The following is a 23,700-nucleotide window of genomic DNA, read 5'->3' as shown; positions in this document are numbered from 1 at the left end:
TAGCTTATCATGGTGATTTTCATATGGCAACTTGTATTATTAGTGAAGTTACGTTATTAAGTAACGGAAGTACGGAAGGAAATACTTATTATTATTATTAATATTATTATGATCTTACTTGTAACCGTTCTAAAATCTTATAGGCTGTGACAATTAAACTTGTTATCTAAATGACTATATCAAAACATCAGATTGTATTTTATAGTAATTAATAAATTTAAGTTAAAATGAGAGTGTGGTGAATGAAGTAAATGCTTTTGCAACACAACTCTTGTGTATCGTCAAGTAAGAATAAATTATTTTTACCTAAACACAAAAAAAAGTCCAGTTTAATATTACATTCTTAATCATCAATTAATATTTTTATTCACTTAAATCTAACAAACAAGTCAATACTCAATATATAGCTGATGGTGATGGATTGGTGGTGAAGTGGTTAGAAAGAGACTTGATGTTTCGTGTAATTCAAGTTTGATTCATGTCCCAATTTAGTTTAGGCGGTACCTGATATAATGCTAAATATATATGTTTCCCTTGTTTATTTTATTTAAAATTTTAATTGTTTTTGTTCGTTTTTAGTCAAGATTTTTATACTACTAACGTTTTTATGTTTCGTAGGTTCCGGGATTTGATCGTGATTAAAAAGGGCGAAAAACGAGCTACGAGCCGAAACGGAGATCCGGAACGCATCAGGAAGGAACCGGACAGAGAACCGGTCACCACACACCTTTTCTAACCTTATTACTACTCTAAAACACCATGAAGAAAAGCATTGAACAAAATGAACTAGAGCTTGGTGGAGCACGCGGCGCTGCGCCTAGGGGAAAGGCAAAAAGGCCTAGGTGCGGCTCCTAGGCACAACTGGGCTAAAATTATTTTGTTTTTGCTTATTGTCGGGCCTTGTTTTCGCTATTTAAACACCTTTAACTTAAACCTGACACAACCTGAAAGCAGCCAGCCGATTTTGGAGTTCTTGGAAGGATATTTTCGAGTCTTGTGGTGATTTTGAAGGCAAGAGAACATCCGGCGAAGAGCTAGACGTTTAAGATCGAATAATACGGGTTTTATCGCCTTTAATCTTTCGTTCTTTATTATTTCACCATGTTTTCGTTATTATTTACTTTGTTTGAGTTAGACTTTATGATGTTAGGCTAAACTTTATAAGCTACCTAGGTCATAATGAATCTTAGTTCGGTTTGATTTGATTTGGGTTTTCGTTTTCGTTATGGATATTATGTTCTATGTAAACAGTTGAGTTTTATTTAATTAATGCGTATGATTGCTTGGTTTTGTTTACTTGAATTTATTGTTTCACATTGCCCTTGTTGATTGTTTCATAGGATAGGGTTTTGTCAGGTCATTTACTGTGTGTTCTTGACTAGTTTATGATTGATATCGATTAAGATCATAGAAACAATAAAATCAATTAAACAAATAAAAGTGAGCTGCTTGTCTAAAAAACTATAAAGTGATAGGCTATTAATAGATCTTTGCTTGTCGGGATTGCTAGATTTAGTTCTTCTTAAGGAGTCCGTCTAGATTTGATTGTCAGCATATTCCGCGCTGTAAGGTAGGTTTTCGTCATAAAAGATACTTAGACATAAGGAATTAAATAACCGTAAGGAAGTTTAATAAAAACTGGTGAGTCTTAAAACTTGTTAGAAATTCATAGGCGTCTTCTTGAAGTTCAAGGGTCATGTTCGGGTTTTCTGTCAATGGTCTATCTTATGATCCCGGTTCCATAACTTGCGTTTCTCCATTTAAATTAATAACCGTAACTTTGGGGATTCCGGCCTGGGTAGTTATTTTAATCATCTGAATCAATCCAAGTTTTCTAAATTGTTTATTAGTTAAAACTAATTAGGGTTTAAGTTTTATTAGTTAATTAATAAGTAATGATTATGTTTTATTATTATTATTATTATTATTATTATTATAGTAATTAGGGTTAGGTTTAATTAGTTTATTATTAGTTTAATAGTTAAGTAATAATTAGTTAATTATTATTAGAGTTTAAATAATTAGTTTAAATACCCCTCAAATATTATTAATAAATAGTCGTGTCTTGTAGTTGAGTCTAATTTGCTAGTTTCGTAATTTAAAGAGTCTCGTGAGTTCGATATCCGGACATACTTAGCTGTACTAGAGTCGACCAGTTCACTTGCCGGTTAGTAGTTTAAGTTAAGTTGGTCTAGAGTATTACTTAGTGTCTAGATTAGTTTATTTTTAGTTAATAATTATTTGACTCATTCAAGCACATCAGTACCGAAGGATGATGAGAGACTAGGCACGTAAATGGCATACACTAGTTGAATCGTTGAACCGAACGAATTTTATCTCATCACGTTGTCGTGTCTTCGGGTGAGTGTTCACAAGCGTTGGTCTTAGGTGAGTGTTTTCCCCAGATCGAAAGACGGGTATATCTCAATGAAGTGAATTTAGCAAGTAGCCAATTTAAATGGAATATTTATCATACAAAAGTGAAGACATTTATATGAATAATCTAAAGACTTATGGGATGTTTGGGATTTCTTATTTTATCTCCTAGCTTAAAATTTATGGGTTACAAACTATAAAGTTTTTTAGAAAGTTAGGAAGTCTTCAGTTAAGTCAGAACTTTGTGTGACATTCGTCAAATTTGAGTCTCGAGTTATATACGTATTTTAAACTTTTATTTTGTAGAACCGCTCAAACACCCGTATCCCATCTCAAACTACCACCTTAAATTAAACCACCCTTTCATTTCAAAAGTTTTCACGAGCACTCAAATCTTTCCTCAATATGAACGAAACCTAAACATTCAAAAGTATACACTCACCAACTCAAACCCCATGCAAAATTCAAGATGTACAACATTAACCCAACGAAAAGTCTTAAATACCGCCACTTCTACGCCACGAAAACCTATCAAACTCACCATCCTAATACATCAAGAACACCGACAAACACACTCACGAATGCCTTGAACATATACAAACCAAAGCTTACCCAACTATGACTCAAATTCTTCGACCCATGCTATGTCAATTCACCAAACCATATCGCCACACCGTTTCCATCCAACCATAGAATTGATGTCAAAAAAATAGTAACCCAAACACTCCTTACAAAATACATGTATAAACCAAATCTCAACCCAAACTAGCCAAGATAAAAAATTATCCAACCCATCAACTTACCCGAACTCAAATAAGCAAGCATCATCCTAATAGCCCAACCACTACTCACACAAATCATCCAAGCCTAACCCACTCAAAAGACCTAAACTCAACAAACCCCATCGATTCAACTCAAGAAAACTCAACTACTCAAGCCAACTTAAACGCCCTCACTTACTACTAAATTTCCAACCCACTCACCGTACGAAGCCTAAGACCCCTCCCTACGCATGCGAGCTTCATTTTTCCCTAAATTTTTTTTATGTATGTATATATATACAACTAGTGTACGTATAACAATCTTATGTATTCAAATAATCACATTTAAATTATATAAAAAATAATAATAAAAAAATGATAATAATGGTTTACGTGCCATGTTCGTATTTTATGAAGCATTTTTTTTAATATATATATATATATATATATGTGGTATTGTCATGACAACAAAATTTTATTATGAGGATTTGTATTCAAAGATTATTAAACGATTATATGTATGATTTCAAGATTTTAAATATTGTCACCTAAGGTGATAAATCTCTTAATAACTTTATAAATACGAGGTTTCATTTTGAATGTTGAATGCGGGATTTATTTAGTATTAAATTACAACTTTCACTGTATTGCATAAACTCAATGACCATGGCTTTGCAAATCTTTTGGAACGCGCTTATAAATATTTTATATTGTAACACAAATTTTTGTTCAATAACGATTTACACAAACTATTACTTCTTATTATCGCAAGCATCAGTTTATAAATATTTTTCATCACAACCGCTTTATGTATACATATTCCTTTAACAAATTGGACTTACAAGATTTACACTTGATAATGACCAAAACGTTTCTCTAGCTACGTGATACACAATATATTGATATTATTATATTCATTTTTCTTGGAAACAATAAAACGACTTTATTTGAGATTTCATTTTCGATGTTATTCTTATATTTTCAATGAACATATAAAACACGATTTACATATTTCGACATTAAATTCGAGTCTCACAATCATTGCGATTTTATTTTCATTTGATGAGATGTTTCGATGACAATATTATGCACATGAAATTTCATTTTTGGTGTTTTGATTTTCGTGACCGAATGCAACATATTCAATAACAATTTGTGTAATACTTTCATAGCCTCAATTCCGCTACAAATTTCTTTTATCTTTAAACGATATTTCCGTTGACTATGTTATTCATATTTGAGCATTTATGTAAACACGATTCTATATATTATTCTATATCATTTCATCTAATTCTATTAACGGTCTATGTGTGGCTGTCTACATGTTTTGGCGCTATTAGAAACCGTTATTATAATGACGATTATATAAATGGTTTCACAATAGTGGTCGTATTCACGTCTTATCACATTTCATCGATGGTTTGGTTGTTAACTAGATGCTACTTTATTTATATTGATGCAAGTATGCGTCACCCCCAAAGAACTCACCTCATTCTCTTGATGACTTTTGGCTTCGAATCTTATTTTATATTGTTTACCCTAAATTTTTATTTGATCGCCTTTACTTATTTAGAACCAAAATAGTTATCTTCACCTTGATTATACTTTAAAATTTTAAATGTTTCATTTGTGTATCCCAACTTCCTACTTATTAAAAAGTCAATCCCGAAAATTTTCAACCGCTGGTACTTTTTTCCAATATTGAAAAAAAAATTCAACAAATTTATTTACACATTTAATAGTTAAAGATTTCAAAATAAATATGTCTCTTAAACCACGCAATGGAACGAACCATGTGGACCATACGACGATCGAAATAATTATGGGTGCACACTTAATTATCGAAATCCCAGTATGAAAGTCATGGTAAGTACGGTTGTGTGCGATAACTCAGACCCGAGAATGATAACGGAAAGACGGTAGAAATGCGAGTTATGATAAGGGCATAGTGGATACGCCGCTGGTACTTCCTATATATAAGTGCCTTTGTTATGTTTCACATTTGTAGCGTTTTCGAGTCATGCAATGATTTGACGTTATTCTTTTGCTTAAAATTTGTTCACGCAATTATCTTACTAAAGACAATATTCGTTAATAATTACTTTTTCTTTGATTTTATTTTAATTTCGGGACGAAATTTCTAAAAAGTTGTTGATACTGTGACATTCGTCAAATTTGAGTCTCGAGTTATATACGTATTTTAAACTTTTATTTTGTAGAACCGCTCAAACATTTTTAGAACCTTAATTTATTTATTATATAATATTATTATGGACGTCGATTATCAATAAATATATGTTTCTCATATTGTAGTGTCGTTAAGAAAAACATAAGGAGTAATACTTGTCATTTTTGAATCTATATTATCATTTTGTTAAGTTTAAGACCTTTCCTTAAAACACTTGGAACATGAGGGACCATTTTTGAAAATAGGTTATACATATAAAAGGAAAACCAACCTTAACCGTAACATTATTATCTTGAGCCGCCCCCTTCTTCTTCCTTGGCCGTTTTCCGGCGGCCGACGATATCCGGCTACCAGCTCCGGCCACCACCAGCCAACACCACCTCCACCGCGGCAATCACACCAGCAGCCACCCTCTTCCTCTCTTTCGATTCCGGCTACGGTCCGACGACCCCAGAACCTCCGGCGACGCCAAACACCTCCGAGGATCACTCCGATACACCACCACCGTACCCCCACTGTCTCTCCTTCCCCACCTTCGTAAATCCGGCGAGCTCTCTCCCTCTACACGTTTTTCCGGTGGCCGCAGCCTCTCTATCTCTCTCGGCTCTCTCTTTCTCTCACCGTCTCTCTATCTCTCTCTCTCTCTCTCCCCCTCGCTGTCCTGTTCTTTCGACGCACCTCCGGTGGCCGGAATCGGCTCCGGCGGCTCCTGTTCTTCATCTCCGAACCCGTTGTGGTTCATTTCCGGCTCCTGTTCTTCATCTCCGATTTCAATTTCAGGTATAAATAGATAGTGGTGACTTTCAGTTTGACTGTTAATTAATCGAACTAATCGGATCTAGGTTTAATGTTATTTTTTTAGGAATGATTATGTTTATGTGTAAGGTTTAAAAACTAATTTTTCCTAAATCCTAACAATATGATCGTCTAGAGCAGTTGGTTGGCGCGTGTGTGTTTAAGGTTGAGGTCACGGGTTCGATTTTCCCTCCGTGACCAACTTTTGTGTTTCGTTAACAAATTACCAACCTAATATTACTATTTTTATTAACATTATATTTGCTATCTAGATTTTAATTATTATCATTAACAAGATAGTTTTTATTATAATTATTAATGTTATTATTATTATTAACAAAACAATTATTATTATCGTTATTTCATAATAATAGATTATTATTATTATTATCATTATTATTATTATGATTATAAAGGAATATTATTAAAATCTAATATTGTTAATACTATCCATTTGTTTTATCGAACCGAAACCTATGTCGGGCCTAGTTACCATTTAACGTCATCGTCACTTGAGTTATATCTTTTTATCACTAGTACTACTATTATTAAAATGTTATAAGTTTTAGTTATTATTAATATAGCACATATAATTATTATAGTAATAATTATTATTATCATTAAAACTTATAAACCTATTAATAACGTTTTCAACAATAAAGTAATAACTATTATATTTATTATTACCACTACTATTATTAATTTTAATAACAATTCTTAATTGGTAGTATTATTATGTATTATTATCATCATTATCTTATGTATCTATAAATAGATATATAACATATTCAAAAAAAATCATTATTATCATTTCTATCTTTATCATTAATAATATTAATATAAACTCTATTATCAATTCATTGTTATGAAAACCGAACTTTTGATTTAAAACCCGTCTTGCTATCTATTTAATATTGGTTTAGTTATTTTAATGTCCCAATAAAATAATATTATTTTTATTTTAATTATCAATTATGTACGAATCCCTAATCTTTAACAAATTAACCGGTAATCCGATTAATAACCGAACCTTCTCGTTCAATGTTTTCAATATAGTTTCATTATGGTTTCAAGTTCATTAATATATATTACATAATTTATTTTAGCTAAGGTGTTTATCGTTTCAAGTCGGATCTGTTCGTTTACCGTTCGAGCTTCATTTATTAATCTATTTATTTCTCGGTTCATCAATCGAGGTGAGTACTTTCATACCCCTTTTTTTTCATCTTTCGTTTTGGGGTGACATTTCATACCTATCAAACTAAATGCTTTATTTACTTGAATCTAAAACCCACAAACGTGAGTGTATACTTTACCTAAATAATTGCTTGATTTGGTGTTCTATGCTTACATGCTTATTTGCCTATGTGTTTATCGCTTTTGGATGGTGGAACTATAAATCCTAGACCATTTGACAACCCCTCATGGCAAGGTGTCGTTAACGTAGTGCAATTAACGATAACTATTAAATCCTAGACTATAAAATCTTCACTTCATATAACATAATGAATATTTATCAATGAAAGAAGAAACTGAAAATCTATATTGCTAGAAAAAGAAGAGCATGCCTCTGGATCCAAAAACTCAGTCAATGGGAAAGGATGGATACGTTTAACCTTCTTCTCATTTGAACTTAAGGCCTGCAATTAATGCAACCCCTTGTAGCTTGGTGGTGCTAATGTGTAGCAACTGTCTATAAAATCCTAAACTATTTGGTAACCCCTTATAGTTGGGTGTCGCTAACTTGTTAGCGATAACTATTTTATCCAAATTTATAGCTTTTGTTTATTGTTTTGTATACAAGTTTTGTGGCTCTTTATTACTATATACTTATATGCTCAAACTTATGAATTGCTCACCAACCTTTGTGTTGACAAACTTTATTTTATGAAATGTTACAGGTTTGACTTTTGTTGACTCGAGGACTTGATGAAAACGTTACCAAGACTATTAGGGTATTAGTAAAACGAATAATATAATTGTTACTTGTATTCAATTTGTTCGTGTAAACGAGATGTGTTGATTATTGATTTGTTGAAATAAAATGAGTTAGAATAAATATTGTCACTTTAAATAATGTCTTGTGTATTTGTCCAATCACGTTGCACCCCGGCATGTTCCGCCTTTGGTCATGGTGTAACACTTTGTAACTTATAAATTATGACTTATACGAACAGGGTAAAATAATGAATCCCAAATACCCCCTTAAAATGAAACTTAGAAATCTATAGTTCTATTGTAATAAAATAAAGTAATTTTATTTGTTTAAAAGTCCTCTGAATCAAACTAAATTTTGGCGAAAAGGTGCCATGACACAGAGAATTACAGAGTTGTCAAATTTAATAAATTTTTATTATTACTTGCAAGTTATTTCTTTTAAAACAGCTAACTCACCAGTAATCCTACTTCTAATACATTTTTAATTTTTTATCCACCATGACTCCATAAGACTCTCACAACTTAAGCAACATCATGCACACACCATTATAAACACAGTTGCTCAGTAGTACCTAATGTCAATGATTAGCAGAGTATTGGTAGTTTCTCTCCTGAGTTTACCGGTAAAACTAAAAGGTTCGCAGTTAAAAAAACCATGTACAAATCCATATTACAGAAAACGTCGACAATACAACCCACATAACACCACACCATAAACTTAAGTGACCATATGTTATACACAGCAACACACAAAAGTAAATTAATCCACAATCATTTAAGTTTGCAGATAGACTACACATTTTGTGAGGCCATAGTCCAGATTTTGATTGCATACTTGGTGCATAAAAACATAAAAACCTGGACAAACACGGGTCAACTTCTAAACGTTAACAGCAACCCGTCCACGCCCCATTGTGAATCCCCTTGTACCGTCTGGCATTCTTGGTCCAGGAGGCGGCTTAGAAATTTCATGCCCATGGTTATGGATCGGTGTACCATGACCTGTATTTGTTATGCAAACATGTTTGTTATCATGTCCCATATAATGCTAATAATTTGTGATTAAGATTGTCAAACAAAACATAAATTGGTAAAATGATCATCTTACCCATGCCACTAGGTCCTTGATGCTTCGTACCCATGCCACTAGGTCCTTGATGCTTCGGTTTCCTAGAACGTCTACTGTTTTGACCTCGGTTTCCATTTTTATCCTTCGGTTGGTGCTCCCCAATATGTGGTGCATGCTAATCAACAAAATGTTAGGAAACGCTAGTAAGGTTCAGGTAAACACAATTAACATGATAACAATATAGAAAGCAAAAGAAAAATGTCTGCCAATATTAACATGTTTTGGCCCATTGCCCAACCCATCCATTTTGCCACTTCTAGAATAGTACCTCTTCATCGGGTGTATCGTCATGGTGCTCACTTGATTGTTGGTTTTCTTTGTCCCCGGGTGAATCTACATGGACATGGTGTTTCTTCTCAGACTCATGTCCTTTTTTCTTCTGTGTATTCTTGACCTAGTATATAAGCTATTATCAGCAAAAATGAAACTTTGTCTATAATGAGAGAAAACTGTGAAAGGAATGAGTTACCCTGCACTTGAGAAGCTTGACTCGCATGCCATGTCGCCAGTCCTGCTCATTGTTTAAAGTAGCAACCTGAAGATATCATATCCGGCAATATATCAGCTTAAAAAAACGTGTCAAAGAGGTTGAGCGGATCAAACAAGTCAAAAGCATGTATTACTAATGCTTATAAACCTCTTTAAATCATTTTATTCAAAATGTTATATCATTATGAAAATAATACGGCTTCCATAATCATAATAGACGCATTACTTGTTTACAAAAGGATGTAGATAACTCTAATATTCAACCTCTTATAGAAAAGATGTCACTGAATAGAGAAAGTAAAACTTACCGCCTTCTCAGCTGCCTCAACAGTCTCATATTCCACACTGGCATACAACTTACCACTCAGAAGCTTCTCCTCGATACTACATTTCCTTGTATCTTTTGCAGCATTTTCTTCATGAATAGCAATCTTCTTGATACTAAACACAATTTTATTATGAGAATTTACAAAAGTTAAATAAAAAAATTACTAAAATGAGAGATGGAAAAGTGGCATACGTTCCCGCATGGCAAAATATCTTCTTCATGTTCTCTATTGTGTGATCCTCTGGAAGATTCTCTACCAGAACCGTGCATAGCTGGCACAAATGAAAGAACTATATTATATACTATATTTATCTTCACTTCATATAACATAATGAATATTTATCAATGAAAGAAGAAACTGAAAATCTATATTGCTAGAAAAAGAAGAGCATGCCTCTGGATCCAAAAACTCAGTCAATGGGAAAGGATGGATACGTTTAACCTTCTTCTCATTTGAACTTAAGGCCTGCAGCCATCAACAAAAGCTCTAGTAACTTAAATATATTTATATAATTTCATAACAAATAGAAAACTATAGCACAAAGTTCACGCTAAATCAGCACAACAGAGTAAACACTTAGTCTGAAGTGATGAGATTTGTAACTTACCAGAAGAGATGAATCCTTGAGTGCAGCCACAATGAGAGATTTGTGATGTGTCAGCTTCTTCAATTTCTTAAAAGTAGCAATTACTGCTATAGGAACTGCAAAAAAATATGTGTAACTTCGTTGAAGATTATTTGTCATATTTAGTCAACACGCTTGTTTCAAGAGAACCAACAGATCCAATTTTATAACACAAGATACCTATTACCTTCATGTTTTTTTTTAAAAGATGTCAAAGCTTCAATCTATTAGTTCACTGGAACTTACTGAAAGAGACGATGTCCTTGTTTATTTGTTTTTCTAGCTGAAAACTTTCTGCCTATAGCTCTATACACTGAAGGATACTTCAAAGTTGGTTATTGGTTTTTGCTGATTCGATTGCTATGTTATGTTGTTAATATTTGTAGATTTTCAGGTTAAATGTTCTTGAAGATGAACATTTTGTGCCTAACCACTGTATTAAGGTTGTTAAATTTCTCCACTTGTTTGATATTGCTGGTGATTGTTGTTCTGATTTATTTTTTTATATTTAATTTTTTGGGGTACAAATTTTGTTGTTCATATTTACTTTAAGCATGAGAAATATCACAACAGAATCTGAATCTGTTTGAGTTTGCTGCCTTATAATTTCTTGAAAACTCAGTCAATGTTTTTTGATCCTATATAATAAGAGTTTGTTGCAGTTGCCCAATAAAATTAGTACTTAGCTTTTACTTATTTAAACGGCTGTTGCATTTGTCTGTCCAATTAGATTAAAAGCTGCTGCAATCTGTCCAACTAGATTCTATTTTTTAGTTTGTTCTAATCTTGATAATTTATTTAATAGCTGTTGCCTTTGTCTGTCCAAACAGCTGTTGCATTTGTCTGACTTGATTGTTGTTATGTTCTGTGGTTTACAACTAATTTATGAGTATTTTTTAAGCTAAAAGCATTAATAAGGTCGAAAATGTCATGTATAATTAATTTAAAAGGTAATTGAATAAGAATAGGTGCAGCTAGCGCCTTCGCGTTGTGCCACAGTTTCCGGGACCCAAAGTGCCTTGAAGCACCGAGACCCTTTTAAAACCGGCACTGCATCTAATTTTTTGGATCTTTGGATTTTTGCACCAAAAGAAATGGTTCATGAGTGTATTTCAAAACACATTGTCGTACCTAAGAGCCAGATGCTTACCTCAATGTAATTCGATCTATTTATAATATACTATAACACGTGATGCATCAAACATGACATCTCAATACACCCAGAGTCAATAAAAAAGAAGTTAAAAAAGGAGTATTAAATGCTGGATTACTTACCATAGCCTTCCTCGTCTTTCGTGAGATACTTCAATAAAAACTTGTCCGTTCTCAAATTTTCATCACTCAGATAGTATTCCACCTTAATAAAAAAAACATATGTCTCTTTAAACATATATGATTTAACAAGCTTTATTAAATAACAAAAACACTTACTGGACAAAAAACCGGTATGTTCCATAACAGGGTAATTTTAGACAAATAATGATAAATGTATTCTATATAAGTTACCTCCTTTCACCAAACCAATAAAAGGAGCATATGCACATGTTATTCCTACCAAAAACATTATACCATCACTCGTGCTTACCGCCTTGCCAGTAAAAATAACAAAGATGTTACAGTTAAACACAAACATGCAACTACATAATCCAAAAATGGAAAAAATATATATAAATAAAAAGGTTCCGTTTACTAGGTTGTTTCCAAGTTTCAAACTAGACCAAACTGTTAAAACTTTCACCAGACCACAATAGTAGCCTAATTAAGTAAATGCATCCATACACAAACAAATAACTATCATCTAGTTTCATTCATGAATCTACAAGCTAAACTGCGATAAATTGTATATGATCAATTTGGAATGAGAAATTACTAAATTAGTATGACACCAGAGTTCCAATAATTGTAAAGATCTTCTATATAGCATTACCTAAAAAGAGCCCTATATAGATTCCATATAAGCGAGTTGCATAAAGTTGATATCCGATTTCCATATGCCGAAATCATTTCACATTTCAATTTTCTAACTAATTAACATAAAGAAGCTAATTATGTATTAATGCGTCCAATTTATTGAAATTCGATAGTCATCGATATGGTTTACCTACAAAGTTACCTCTAATGTAACTATATGTCCTATAACAGCCATTAGAAATCGACCAATGTTAAACCTATAATCAGATAAACAACAGAGACATAATAAACATACTTTCATATTCCCCTCTACTAACTGGTCCCAATACAAAATCTACATCACGACGCAGAGTTCCACTTTGAAAATCATTATACTAAAGATAGAAGAATGTGACTTTTTAAGACGGAAGTCAATAAAATAATTTTTTAAGTATCGATTACTACATCTCCTTTTTATCTCGTCTACAATCAATTGGATAAAGTAAATGATACACTGATTCTAGTAAATAGTAATACGTTTGCCCCTAAAATTGCAAAATAAAGCCGCATTATTCCACGAATAATTTCCATTACCATGTGCATATAAATCTTATAAAACACTAATCTATACATCACATCTGTTACTCTGTTAGGTCCTTTCTTATAATTTCCATCATATACCATATGATTTACAGATTACAGAGCTGTTTAAACCTAAGTTGAACACAAACAAAAACAACTGACATAGTCATAGAGTTCAATATATCACTGCAATATATAAGTACACAGATCAACACACTTGCTACCACAAATTAACAAATTAAAGATAACAGAACAAAAACCTGACTAATTAAAATACTTTCGAAATTCTAATTGATCGAATTATCAACACAACGTCTGACACATAGTCACTAGAGGGGCAAACGAGTCGAGCTGCTCGCAAGCTTCTCGAGATCGGATCATTAAAAAGCCCGATCGAGGAGCTTTCGAGCCTAAAAGTAAGCTCGTTTAATAAACGAGCCCGAGCTTCGCTTATTGAGCTCAAGCCTGTCATTTATATAACTTTTTAAAATAATTATTAATTAATGTATATAACGTTATGAAAAAAATAAAAATAACTAAATAGTATATATTTTTATACATAAAACTATAATAGAAAAAATATATAACAATAATTATAATTATATAAAAAATAACTGATAAATAGTAAACGAGCCGACCCCGAGCCGAGCTTGAGCTTAACAATCTACTCACGAGCCGAGCTCGAGCTTTGAAAATAGAGCTCGAAACTTACCGAGCTTGAGCTCGAGCTCTGTGTAAGTTGAGCTCGGCTTGGCTCGTTTGCACCCCTTACAGGCTCAAAAAATGCATCCTAAAACCCCAGGTTTACGGCCAAAACTACATATATCATATCGAAATTCAATCATATTTACCTATCTGTGTTGTGCATACAGAATTACAGACTTCTATATATCATTTGCAATACAATAACCTGACGATCGAATTATAACACATATAGTCACAAAAGTGCATCCTAAAACCCTAGGTCAACGGTCAAACACACATAACCGCATAATAACTAATAAACAAATTCAATCGTATACCTGCTTGATGATCTTATCACGAAGCTCATCAGTTAAAACAGGAGTACCAGTGACCGGAAGAGAGAGTTGATCGGATTCCTGAGGCAGCGGCTCATCGGAAGGATGATCCGTGATCGAATCAACGGTGGAGATATCAGGATCAACGTGAATTAGTTGTTGTTCTGAGTCTACTCCACCGACACCTTCCATTTGAAGATAGGAGAAGAGAAGAGAAGAGAAGACTAAAAGGCTTCTTCTGTTTTGCTTCTTCTTCTCCCGAGTCTCGAGTCTTCAAATGGTGGAAAAGTGTATATGTAGTAGGGGTTTCTAGAGCGCCGAAGCCGTGTGCGTTTCGGTGACGTTCGGGTTTTAGGTCAAACCGTTAGTAAAGGTTTTTAATAATTAAAATCAAATTATTTAAAGTTTTATAATTTTACATGGTTTGATTTTAGTTATTAATAGCTTTACATGGTTCGGTTTTAGTTATTAAAAAACCGTTGCCAACCAGTGATATTTTTATATTAAAACTTGGTTTGGTTTGAAACCGAGCTGCTTGGTTCGGCTTGATGTTATATAAGGTTTTTAATTTTAAAATTGTAAACTCCAAAATATTATTAATGCAAGGCTTTCTGCTTTAAAATGTTTAAATTTTCAACTATAAAATGTCTATAATTCAAAATTAACAAGAAAATATATATAACATGAGCGACTGAAGTTTAAATTAGAGCTTTAAAGTCAATACAGAAGAGCGAAAATTTAAAAACTTTAAAAAATAGTGTATGTGTGTGTGTGTATAAATAAAACATAATTTGAGCAAAACGAACTGAATCGAGCGAGGCTTTGCTCGCGCTTGGCTTGCTTTCATACCGAACCGAGCCGAGCGACTCATTTCCAACCGAGCCAAATTCGAACGGGTTTTTCTAGCAATTTTCGACCGATCGGAGAGCAATCGGCGAGTTGTGAGTAGTTTGGAAATCCCTAGCTATAACCGAACCAAGTCATATTGTTATTGGTTTGGTTTCGGTTTGATTTAACAGTGTATGCTTTTGCAATAGATCGTCTTTATATTAAAAACTAATGAACTACCTCTAGCGGATTCATAAAAAAAAAGTGAAGTATTGTCGGTATGGAAAATGTTAAAATACAAAGGAATACAAAAATGATAAGTGTGAGAAGATTTGTGTCATATAAAAACTTTTCAAAAAAAATCAACAAAAAATAATAATAAAATTGTAACCCAAAATATAATTAAAAAACGAAAAAAATATTTAAAAAAAACTAAGATGTTTCTAGTATCTTTCTAGTTAAAAAACACAATAAATCACAAAATATAACACATTTCTGAGTAAAATATAAAACAGTGTCAAGTAATATAACACAATGTCATTAGTATGTTGTAATGTGTGTATGAATGCGTTTGAATGTGTGTAAGCATACATATATGTATATACATGTTAATATTTTTTTCAGATGAAACATCATACTAAATTACTAACCACATGTATAATTATGGCATAAAATTATGCACTTCTTACTCTCTTGATGGATCAACAAAACCCACAACCTAATTGCAACAACCCGGTTCTTGGTTCATTTTTAAAATATATCGTTTATTACTTTTAGGTAATTTTGTCTAATTTATTATTCAAACAAATACACACCAAAGTTTTATTATATTGATTCTTATAAGGAGTATTGGAATAATCAATTCAAATCCTAGCTAAATTGTTAAATGTTTAATTATGGATATTAATGTTACTTTGCTGTTTGTCTATTAAGTTGAAAAGTTGGTTGTTATTAAAGGGATAGCTAAAGTTGTCAAGACATGTTATTACCTAGAGATTAGTGTTTGTTAATACCTAGAGGTTAGTTTCTTACTTGCAGTAGATTGTTCACAATCAGAATTTTTAGTATGATCAAGACACATTTACAGTAGATTCAAATATAACTCCCAGTAAATATACTTTGCATATTGTGAGTGTTACAAACTTAGAAAAGAAGCAATATATTTTGGTTTTTATTCATGGAGGGCACGTGGTCCATGTTTGCATATGATGTGCAACAAAAGTTGGACAAGCCCATGAAAGAGGATTGGGCTCTTTCAATTGAAAACCTTTGTAATGTTGGGTTGACCATTAGATCATATATTTGTTTTATAAAAAATAATATGTATATTTAATGTTCAAATTTAATTATATACTATAACTAATTTAGCCTAGTGATAAAGGGTTATGCCTTGTAATCAAAAGGGGTTCTAGTCTTATTTGAGACATGTTTAAGTCTGTTTTTATATAAAAGGTTTTTACACAACCAAAATTATAACCAAGTATGTCCATTTAAAAATTAAATTATTTAAACGCAGCAAAATACTCCTTCTACTTAAGGCCCAAAATATTTTTGCCTTCGGCCCAAAATATTTTAACAATTCTCGAAGACAGCCCTAAGGGTCGGCTTACTTAGTAAAGATTCATGTCTCTTAGTAGGAGATTATGAATTCTAACCCCTACAATGGATGTATGTTTATAGGAGTCTTGAGAGTGTATTACAAGTATTGTAACTATATTGTTAAATAAAGAAAATACCAAATACGACATAATTTCACGAAACGCATTTAAATCTCAAAATTTAACATAATTTTATTTTACTAGGAATCGAATAAAACATACATGTGTTTAATATTTTATGTGACATTATAATTTAAAATATGTAGATTGATGTAACAAAAAGGTTTTTGACGATGATTAACATGAATTAGTGAATGTATGGGCATAACACATGTTGCTAAACCGTTAACAACATGTTCAACACTTATGGCAGTACAACTGGCTTGTGGTCGTATGTGACCGCAACCAGTCATATCATGTTCAACACTCCCTGCTTGGTTTTGATGAAGGAAATAATCAAATGAAAACTAGTTAGTATAACTGTCATGGGTTCTGTAGGCTTCGACTCACTTTGGATCAAGTAAACTAGGAGGAGGAGGAGTAGGGTGCGGCTGGCCGCCTGGCCCTAGCTCTAATGGGCCCAGTTAGTTAACTTAATAATTAAGCTTCTAGGGCTAACCATAATTAGGTTTTACCTATATCTTTATCTCGTACTTATAATCTTATCACCTCAATAATACCCTAGTTGCCGCATGCAAATATATGTTAGACCTAGAACGAACGACGTAAATCTTTTGTGTTCTTTATTATCTACTGTATAATTGAAATTTACATGCTAGATAAACAAATAAATGTAAAATTTATATAAAGGTTTTAGACTTGTTAGCTAAGGAAAAAGGGCTTATAATTATATTGACTATCTCCATGGTCAAATAAAAACCGCCAAGCAAACATTTTTTTATATAAAAAAGTGAGAAACACATGTGGATGTGGGAAGAAAAATAAATGTTCCAATAATGTATACCGATGCCCCACTTATACAAACTTTAAAACCATGGGCTTAAGCTTAACTGATAATAAATATATTAATTGGATTTATTGGAATACGTTAAAAATCAAAATTTCAACTTATTATTAGTAATTGTAATTTAGCATTCGGTACCTACGGATACGAGTGCCGGAGCACGTATATGGGTATTTCGGTGTTTTGTACATGTTTGAGAAACATTGAAGTTTTATTGAGAACTTTCATATGTATGTATAAAATATAGATTCAACTGATTATTAATCATATAGTCCAACGGGTAGTCATACCAATTTTTCCAATGTGATACTCGTACCAATTCAGTTTATTTGATACTCATACACGTATCGGTAGTAAGATCATTGGAGAATTAAAACCAAAAAAAAAATAAATTGTACCATAGTAAGTATCGTACCGTACCGATACCGATACCTGTACTTGTACCCATACCATACTAATAAATTCAGTACGGTACTCACCTACTCGGTAGTCAGTTTTATTTATCGTCGGTACAAGTACTTTCGATACTTATCCCATCTATATGGCGTTATTCAAGTTAACTTTATTCATAGAACAAATGGTTGACTATTTATTCAGGTAGTTTTTATGCATAGAAAGATTCCATTGTCTTGCTTGCTATGTTAGAAGAGGACATCGCCTTAAATATGTTAAAAGAGGACATGCTAGGTAGCCTTATATATACGAAACAATAATATGAATATTCCTTTGAACTTTGTATTTTATTATGATAGTTATTGATAAGTATTTTAAAATATTTATTTATTTTAATAAAACTTATTTATTAAAGTAGAAATTAACTTTTTCTAAAATTATATATATAACATTTCGTGCAAGACTTTATAAAATTTTTACATGTTAAAAAAAATTCTTACCATCTCAAACAAGATATGTATTCATCTTTTGCATCAATTGGCACATAGTATACAAGTCACTAAAACATAACAAGTTATAGATGCGTCATTAATTCTAATTGAAAGAGCAAAAATGTCACCACGATGGCACGATTCCACTTGACTCACCGTCAAATCCCTCGTGTAAGACGTGGGTGTGGTTGCATGGGTAATATGTGTGAGCCGACGTGGCTGTGCGATTTCATGCTCGATGCACACAAGCATGGATGTTGCGCGTGATATACTTTATGGGTGGGGAGCCCTATTTGAAAAACAAAATCAAAAACATTTTTACATTATAATTATATAAAAGCATCATGTACTCATTGCTTTTTTATAATAAAAAAATATAGAGTAAATTGTGGTTTTCATTCCTGTGGTTTGTCAAAATATGCGGTTTAGTCAAGTAGTTTCAAATTTGTGATTTTCGTAGCTGTGGTTTCACTTCACTTGCAATTACACCTGACCACACTAACCCCGTTAAGTTTGGTCGTTAAACCCATCAGCATGCACCTCACGTGAGGGCAGTTTTGTCTTTTTTCTCCCCAAATAAACTCCAGCCCCTCACGTGAGAGGGCTTGCGAATTAAGGTTGGGGCTTATTGGGGAGAAAAAAGGACAAAATTGCCCCTCACGTGAGGTGCACGCTGATGGTTAAATGACCAGACTTACCAGGGTTAGTGTGGTCAGGTTTAATTGCAAGTGAAATGATGTCATAGGAACAAAAATCACAATTTTGAAACTATTGAACTAAAATCGCATATTTCGACAAAACACAAGGACGCAAACCGCAGTTTGCTCAAAAATCTAACTATCCGTTTGTTTTATTTTATGAATATTTCGAAATACAACTTGTTTGGTCTCGTTGTACGACTTTAAACTATTTCATAACCGTTTTGGCCTTGTATATAGCTTTAAACAACTTAAGTTGCAGTGCTCTTTGTCTAAATTTGACAAATTCTCAAAAGATAAAAGTATTACTTTTTTTTAACGTGATAGTTTTCACACGATAAAGAAAGTGAAACCATGTCTCACTTTTGTGACTTTGTTCATGAGTGATTGAAAAATAACGTAACGTCTGGATGACAGTTCTCATAAACCACACAACCACACTTCATAGCTTCAAGGGAGCTAGCCAAAACTTATTCAACTCATATATGTATTTAAGATTATCCATGTACTATGGTGATTAATTTTTTCTTCATTAAATCATCAATGCCACATAATGAAAGGTAAGTTGACTTATCCTACCGGCTATGAACACAAATGAAAGAGATATGGATAATTTTTTAATCATGCTTGAAAGCACACGGGTCATAAAAAAATTACTTTTTTATAAAAAATGTTCCATGTTTACGTAAATATGAAATAAAATATATTTTTTATGTATTGTTTATAAATATTTTAGTATTCCATTAATTGTCTGTCCTCTTTGTACTTTTTTCTTTCTTTCAATAATGGCGAATGATCTTTCAATAAAAAAACACTTTGTTCTTTTCTATGGATAACCTATAATTTATCTAAACCTTTTATTTAGAACTAGTTTTTATCCCCGTATTACGGGGTTGTTTTATATTAATTTTTCTAATATTTATTTATTTATTGAATTTTTATCTTTTTTATATAAAAAAAATAAAAATGTGGTTTGTGGTTTTCATTCCTGTGGTTTATCAAAATATGAGTAAATTGTGGTTTTCATTCCTGTGGTTTGTCAAAATATGCGGTTTAGTCAAGTAGTTTCAAATTTGTGATTTTCGTAGATGTGGTTTCACTTCACTTGCAATTACACCTGACCACACTAACCCCGTTAAGTTTGGTCGTTAAACCCATCAGCATGCACCTCACGTGAGGGCAGTTTTGTCTTTTTTCTCCCCAAATAAACTCCAGCCCCTCACGTGAGAAGGCTTGCGAATTAAGGTTGGGGCTTATTGGGGAGAAAAAAGGACAAAATTGCCCCTCACGTGAGGTGCACGCTGATGGTTAAATGATCAGACTTACCAGGGTTAGTGTGGTCAGGTTTAATTGCAAGTGAAATGATGCCATAGGAACAAAAATCACAATTTTGAAACTATTGAACTAAAATCGCATATTTCGACAAAACACAAGGACGCAAACCTCAGTTTGCTCAAAAATCTAACTATCCGTTTGTTTTATTTTATGAATATTTCGAAATACAACTTGTTTGGTCTCGTTGTACGACTTTAAACTATTTCATAACCGTTTTGACCTTGTATATAGCTTTAAACAACTTAATTTGCAGTGCTCTTTGTCTAAATTTGACAAATTCTCAAAAGATAAAAGTATTACTTTTTTTTAACGTGATAGTTTTCACACGATAAAGAAAGTGAAACCATGTCTCACTTTTGTGACTTTGTTCATGAGTGATTGAAAAATAACGTAACGTCTAGATGACAGTTCTCATAAACCACACAACCACACTTCATAGCTTCAAGGGAGCTAGCCAAAACTTATTCAACTCATATATGTATTTAAGATTATCCATGTACTATGGTGATTAATTTTTTCTTCATTAAATCATCAATGCCACATAATGAAAGGTAAGTTGACTTATCCTACCGGCTATGAACACAAATGAAAGAGACATGGATAATTTTTTAATCATGCTTGAAAGCACACGGGTCATAAAAAAATTACTTTTTTATAAAAAATGTTCCATGTTTACGTAAATATGAAATAAAATATATTTTTTATGTATTGTTTATAAATATTTTAGTATTCCATTAATTGTCTGTCCTCTTCGTACTTTTTTCTTTCTTTCAATAATGGCGAATGATCTTTCAATAAAAAAACACTTTGTTCTTTTCTATGGGTAACCTATAATTTATCTAAACCTTTTATTTATAACTAGTTTTTATCCCCGTATTACGGGGTTGTTTTATATTAATTTTTCTAATATTTATTTATTTATTGAATTTTTTTATCTTTTTTATATAAAAAAATAAAAATGTGGTTTGTGGTTTTCATTCCTGTGGTTTGTCAAAATATGAGTAAATTGTGGTTTTCATTCCTGTGGTTTGTCAAAATATGCGGTTTAGTCAAGTAGTTTCAAATTTGTGATTTTCGTAGCTGTGGTTTCACTTCACTTGCAATTACACCTGACCACACTAACCCCGTTAAGTTTGGTCGTTAAACCCATCAGCCTGCACCTCACGTGAGGGCAGTTTTGTCTTTTTTCTCCCCAAATAAACTCCAGCCCCTCACGTGAGAGGGCTTGCGAATTAAGGTTGGGGCTTATTGGGGAGAAAAAAGGACAAAATTGCCCCTCACGTGAGGTGCACGCTGATGGTTAAATGACCAGACTTACCAGGGTTAGTGTGGTCAGGTTTAATTGCAAGTGAAATGATGCCATAGGAACAAAAATCACAATTTTGAAACTATTGAACTAAAATCGCATATTTCGACAAAACACAAGGACGCAAACCGCAGTTTGCTCAAAAATCTAACTATCCGTTTGTTTTATTTTATGAATATTTCGAAATACAACTTGTTTGGTCTCGTTGTACGACTTTAAACTATTTCATAACCGTTTTGACCTTGTATATAGCTTTAAACAACTTAAGTTGCAGTGCTCTTTGTCTAAATTTGACAAATTCTCAAAAGATAAAAGTATTACTTTTTTTTAACGTGATAGTTTTCACACGATAAAGAAAGTGAAACCATGTCTCACTTTTGTGACTTTGTTCATGAGTGATTGAAAAATAACGTAACGTCTGGATGACAGTTCTCGTAAACCACACAACCACACTTCATAGCTTCAAGGGAGCTAGCCAAAACTTATTCAATTCATATATGTATTTAAGATTATCCATGTACTATGGTGATTAATTTTTTCTTCATTAAATCATCAATGCCACATAATGAAAGGTAAGTTGACTTATCCTACCGGCTATGAACACAAATGAAAGAGACATGGATAATTTTTTAATCATGCTTGAAAGCACACGGGTCATAAAAAAATTACTTTTTTATAAAAAATGTTCCATGTTTACGTAAATATGAAATAAAATATATTTTTTATGTATTGTTTATAAATATTTTAGTATTCCATTAATTGTCTGTCCTCTTTGTACTTTTTTCTTTCTTTCAATAATGGCGAATGATCTTTCAATAAAAAAACACTTTGTTCTTTTCTATGGGTAACCTATAATTTATCTAAACCTTTTATTTATAACTAGTTTTTATCCCCGTATTACGGGGTTGTTTTATATTAATTTTTCTAATATTTATTTATTTATTGAATTTTTATCTTTTTTATATACTTATGGTTTGATGATAAATGCATGAGAAGTCTCCATTTAAAAATCAAGCAAATTTGACGACTCAAAGAAAAGAGAAAACGACCAGATCGCGACACGTAGGATTTTTGGGTCTTCGTTTATATATATTATAGATTACTCAAATCTTACACTTACAAAAACTTGCTTGAACGGACCACCTCACATTTGTCAATGAAGTCACCATATCAATAGAACAATATACCATGAGTGCTAGTGCAAGCTAAATGTAGAATTTTATTGTTAAAAACTCTTATTTGATTTTAAAATATGTTAGTATTTAAAAAACCAATAACACCTAATGGAAGAGAGTTAAAATGGTTAAGTGGTTTTTAACATTAAAAATTTTGATTACTAATAAATTAAATTTAATAATAACTAGGTTTTATCTCCCGTATTACTGAGGTTATTTTTATTTTTCATTTCTAATATTTATATATATTTTTTTAGATTTTAATTTTGTTTATTGTAAGAAAGTTAATAATATACTTAGGGTTTGGGTTTGATGATGAAATGGTTTCACAAATAGATAAGATATTATAACCCGTTTAAAAGTTATATGGGTTTGGTGAGACCCATGACCCGCTTATTTTTTTTTACTATAATAATGTTTTTTAATTATAAATAATATTTTTTACAAAAAAACGGATATTAATTAGTATATTCCTATTTTATATGATTTTCAGATAAAATATTTTGTGAAATTACTTTTTAATATAATGAAATTTAAACACGTTTAAGGGTTCTCTGGGTTTGATGAGACGCATACCCATGAATTCAGATCAAATATACGAGAATGCTCCATTTAAAAATAAATCAGTTTGATTTTTTAAGAGACTGTAGGTAGCAATTAAAGAGATTTTAAACATTTTGTTTATATATATTTAAGGTAAGATGTCCAGCTACGAACAAAACTATATCTTACATAGTTAGGTATTTTCCTTAAATATTCTTTTACTCATTACTAATTATTGGTATATGATT

General features: G+C 32.1%; 1 protein-coding gene across 2 annotated transcripts; it reads right to left on the bottom strand.

Annotated features, from left to right (window-relative positions):
• Positions 1–8,742: 8,742 nt before the first annotated feature.
• On the bottom strand, positions 8,743–14,382 carry LOC143636731 (la-related protein 6A-like). Of its 2 annotated transcripts, none has more exons than XM_077104244.1 (10): positions 14,125–14,382; positions 11,906–11,987; positions 10,613–10,707; positions 10,399–10,470; positions 10,197–10,276; positions 9,985–10,117; positions 9,657–9,722; positions 9,456–9,581; positions 9,167–9,302; positions 8,743–9,060 (listed from the first exon to the last, which is right to left on the bottom strand). In XM_077104244.1, exons 1-10 carry the CDS (start codon positions 14,311–14,313, stop codon positions 8,939–8,941), a joined length of 1,101 nt encoding a protein of 366 aa, XP_076960359.1. In that variant the 5' UTR covers positions 14,314–14,382; the 3' UTR covers positions 8,743–8,938. The 2 variants fall into 2 exon arrangements, with proteins under 2 accessions (XP_076960359.1, XP_076960360.1); XM_077104245.1 differs by having other exon boundaries at positions 9,197–9,302.
• Between the last annotated feature and the right edge of the window lie 9,318 nt (positions 14,383–23,700).

The sequence above is a fragment of the Bidens hawaiensis genome, unplaced genomic scaffold (assembly GCF_021521415.1).
Source record: "Bidens hawaiensis isolate Kalapana, Puna unplaced genomic scaffold, B.hawaiensis_p1.1 tig00008041_1, whole genome shotgun sequence".
Lineage (NCBI taxonomy): Eukaryota > Viridiplantae > Streptophyta > Magnoliopsida > Asterales > Asteraceae > Bidens > Bidens hawaiensis.
Note: the sequence above shows the minus strand (reverse complement) of the source record. Positions and strands in the feature narration are given on the sequence as shown.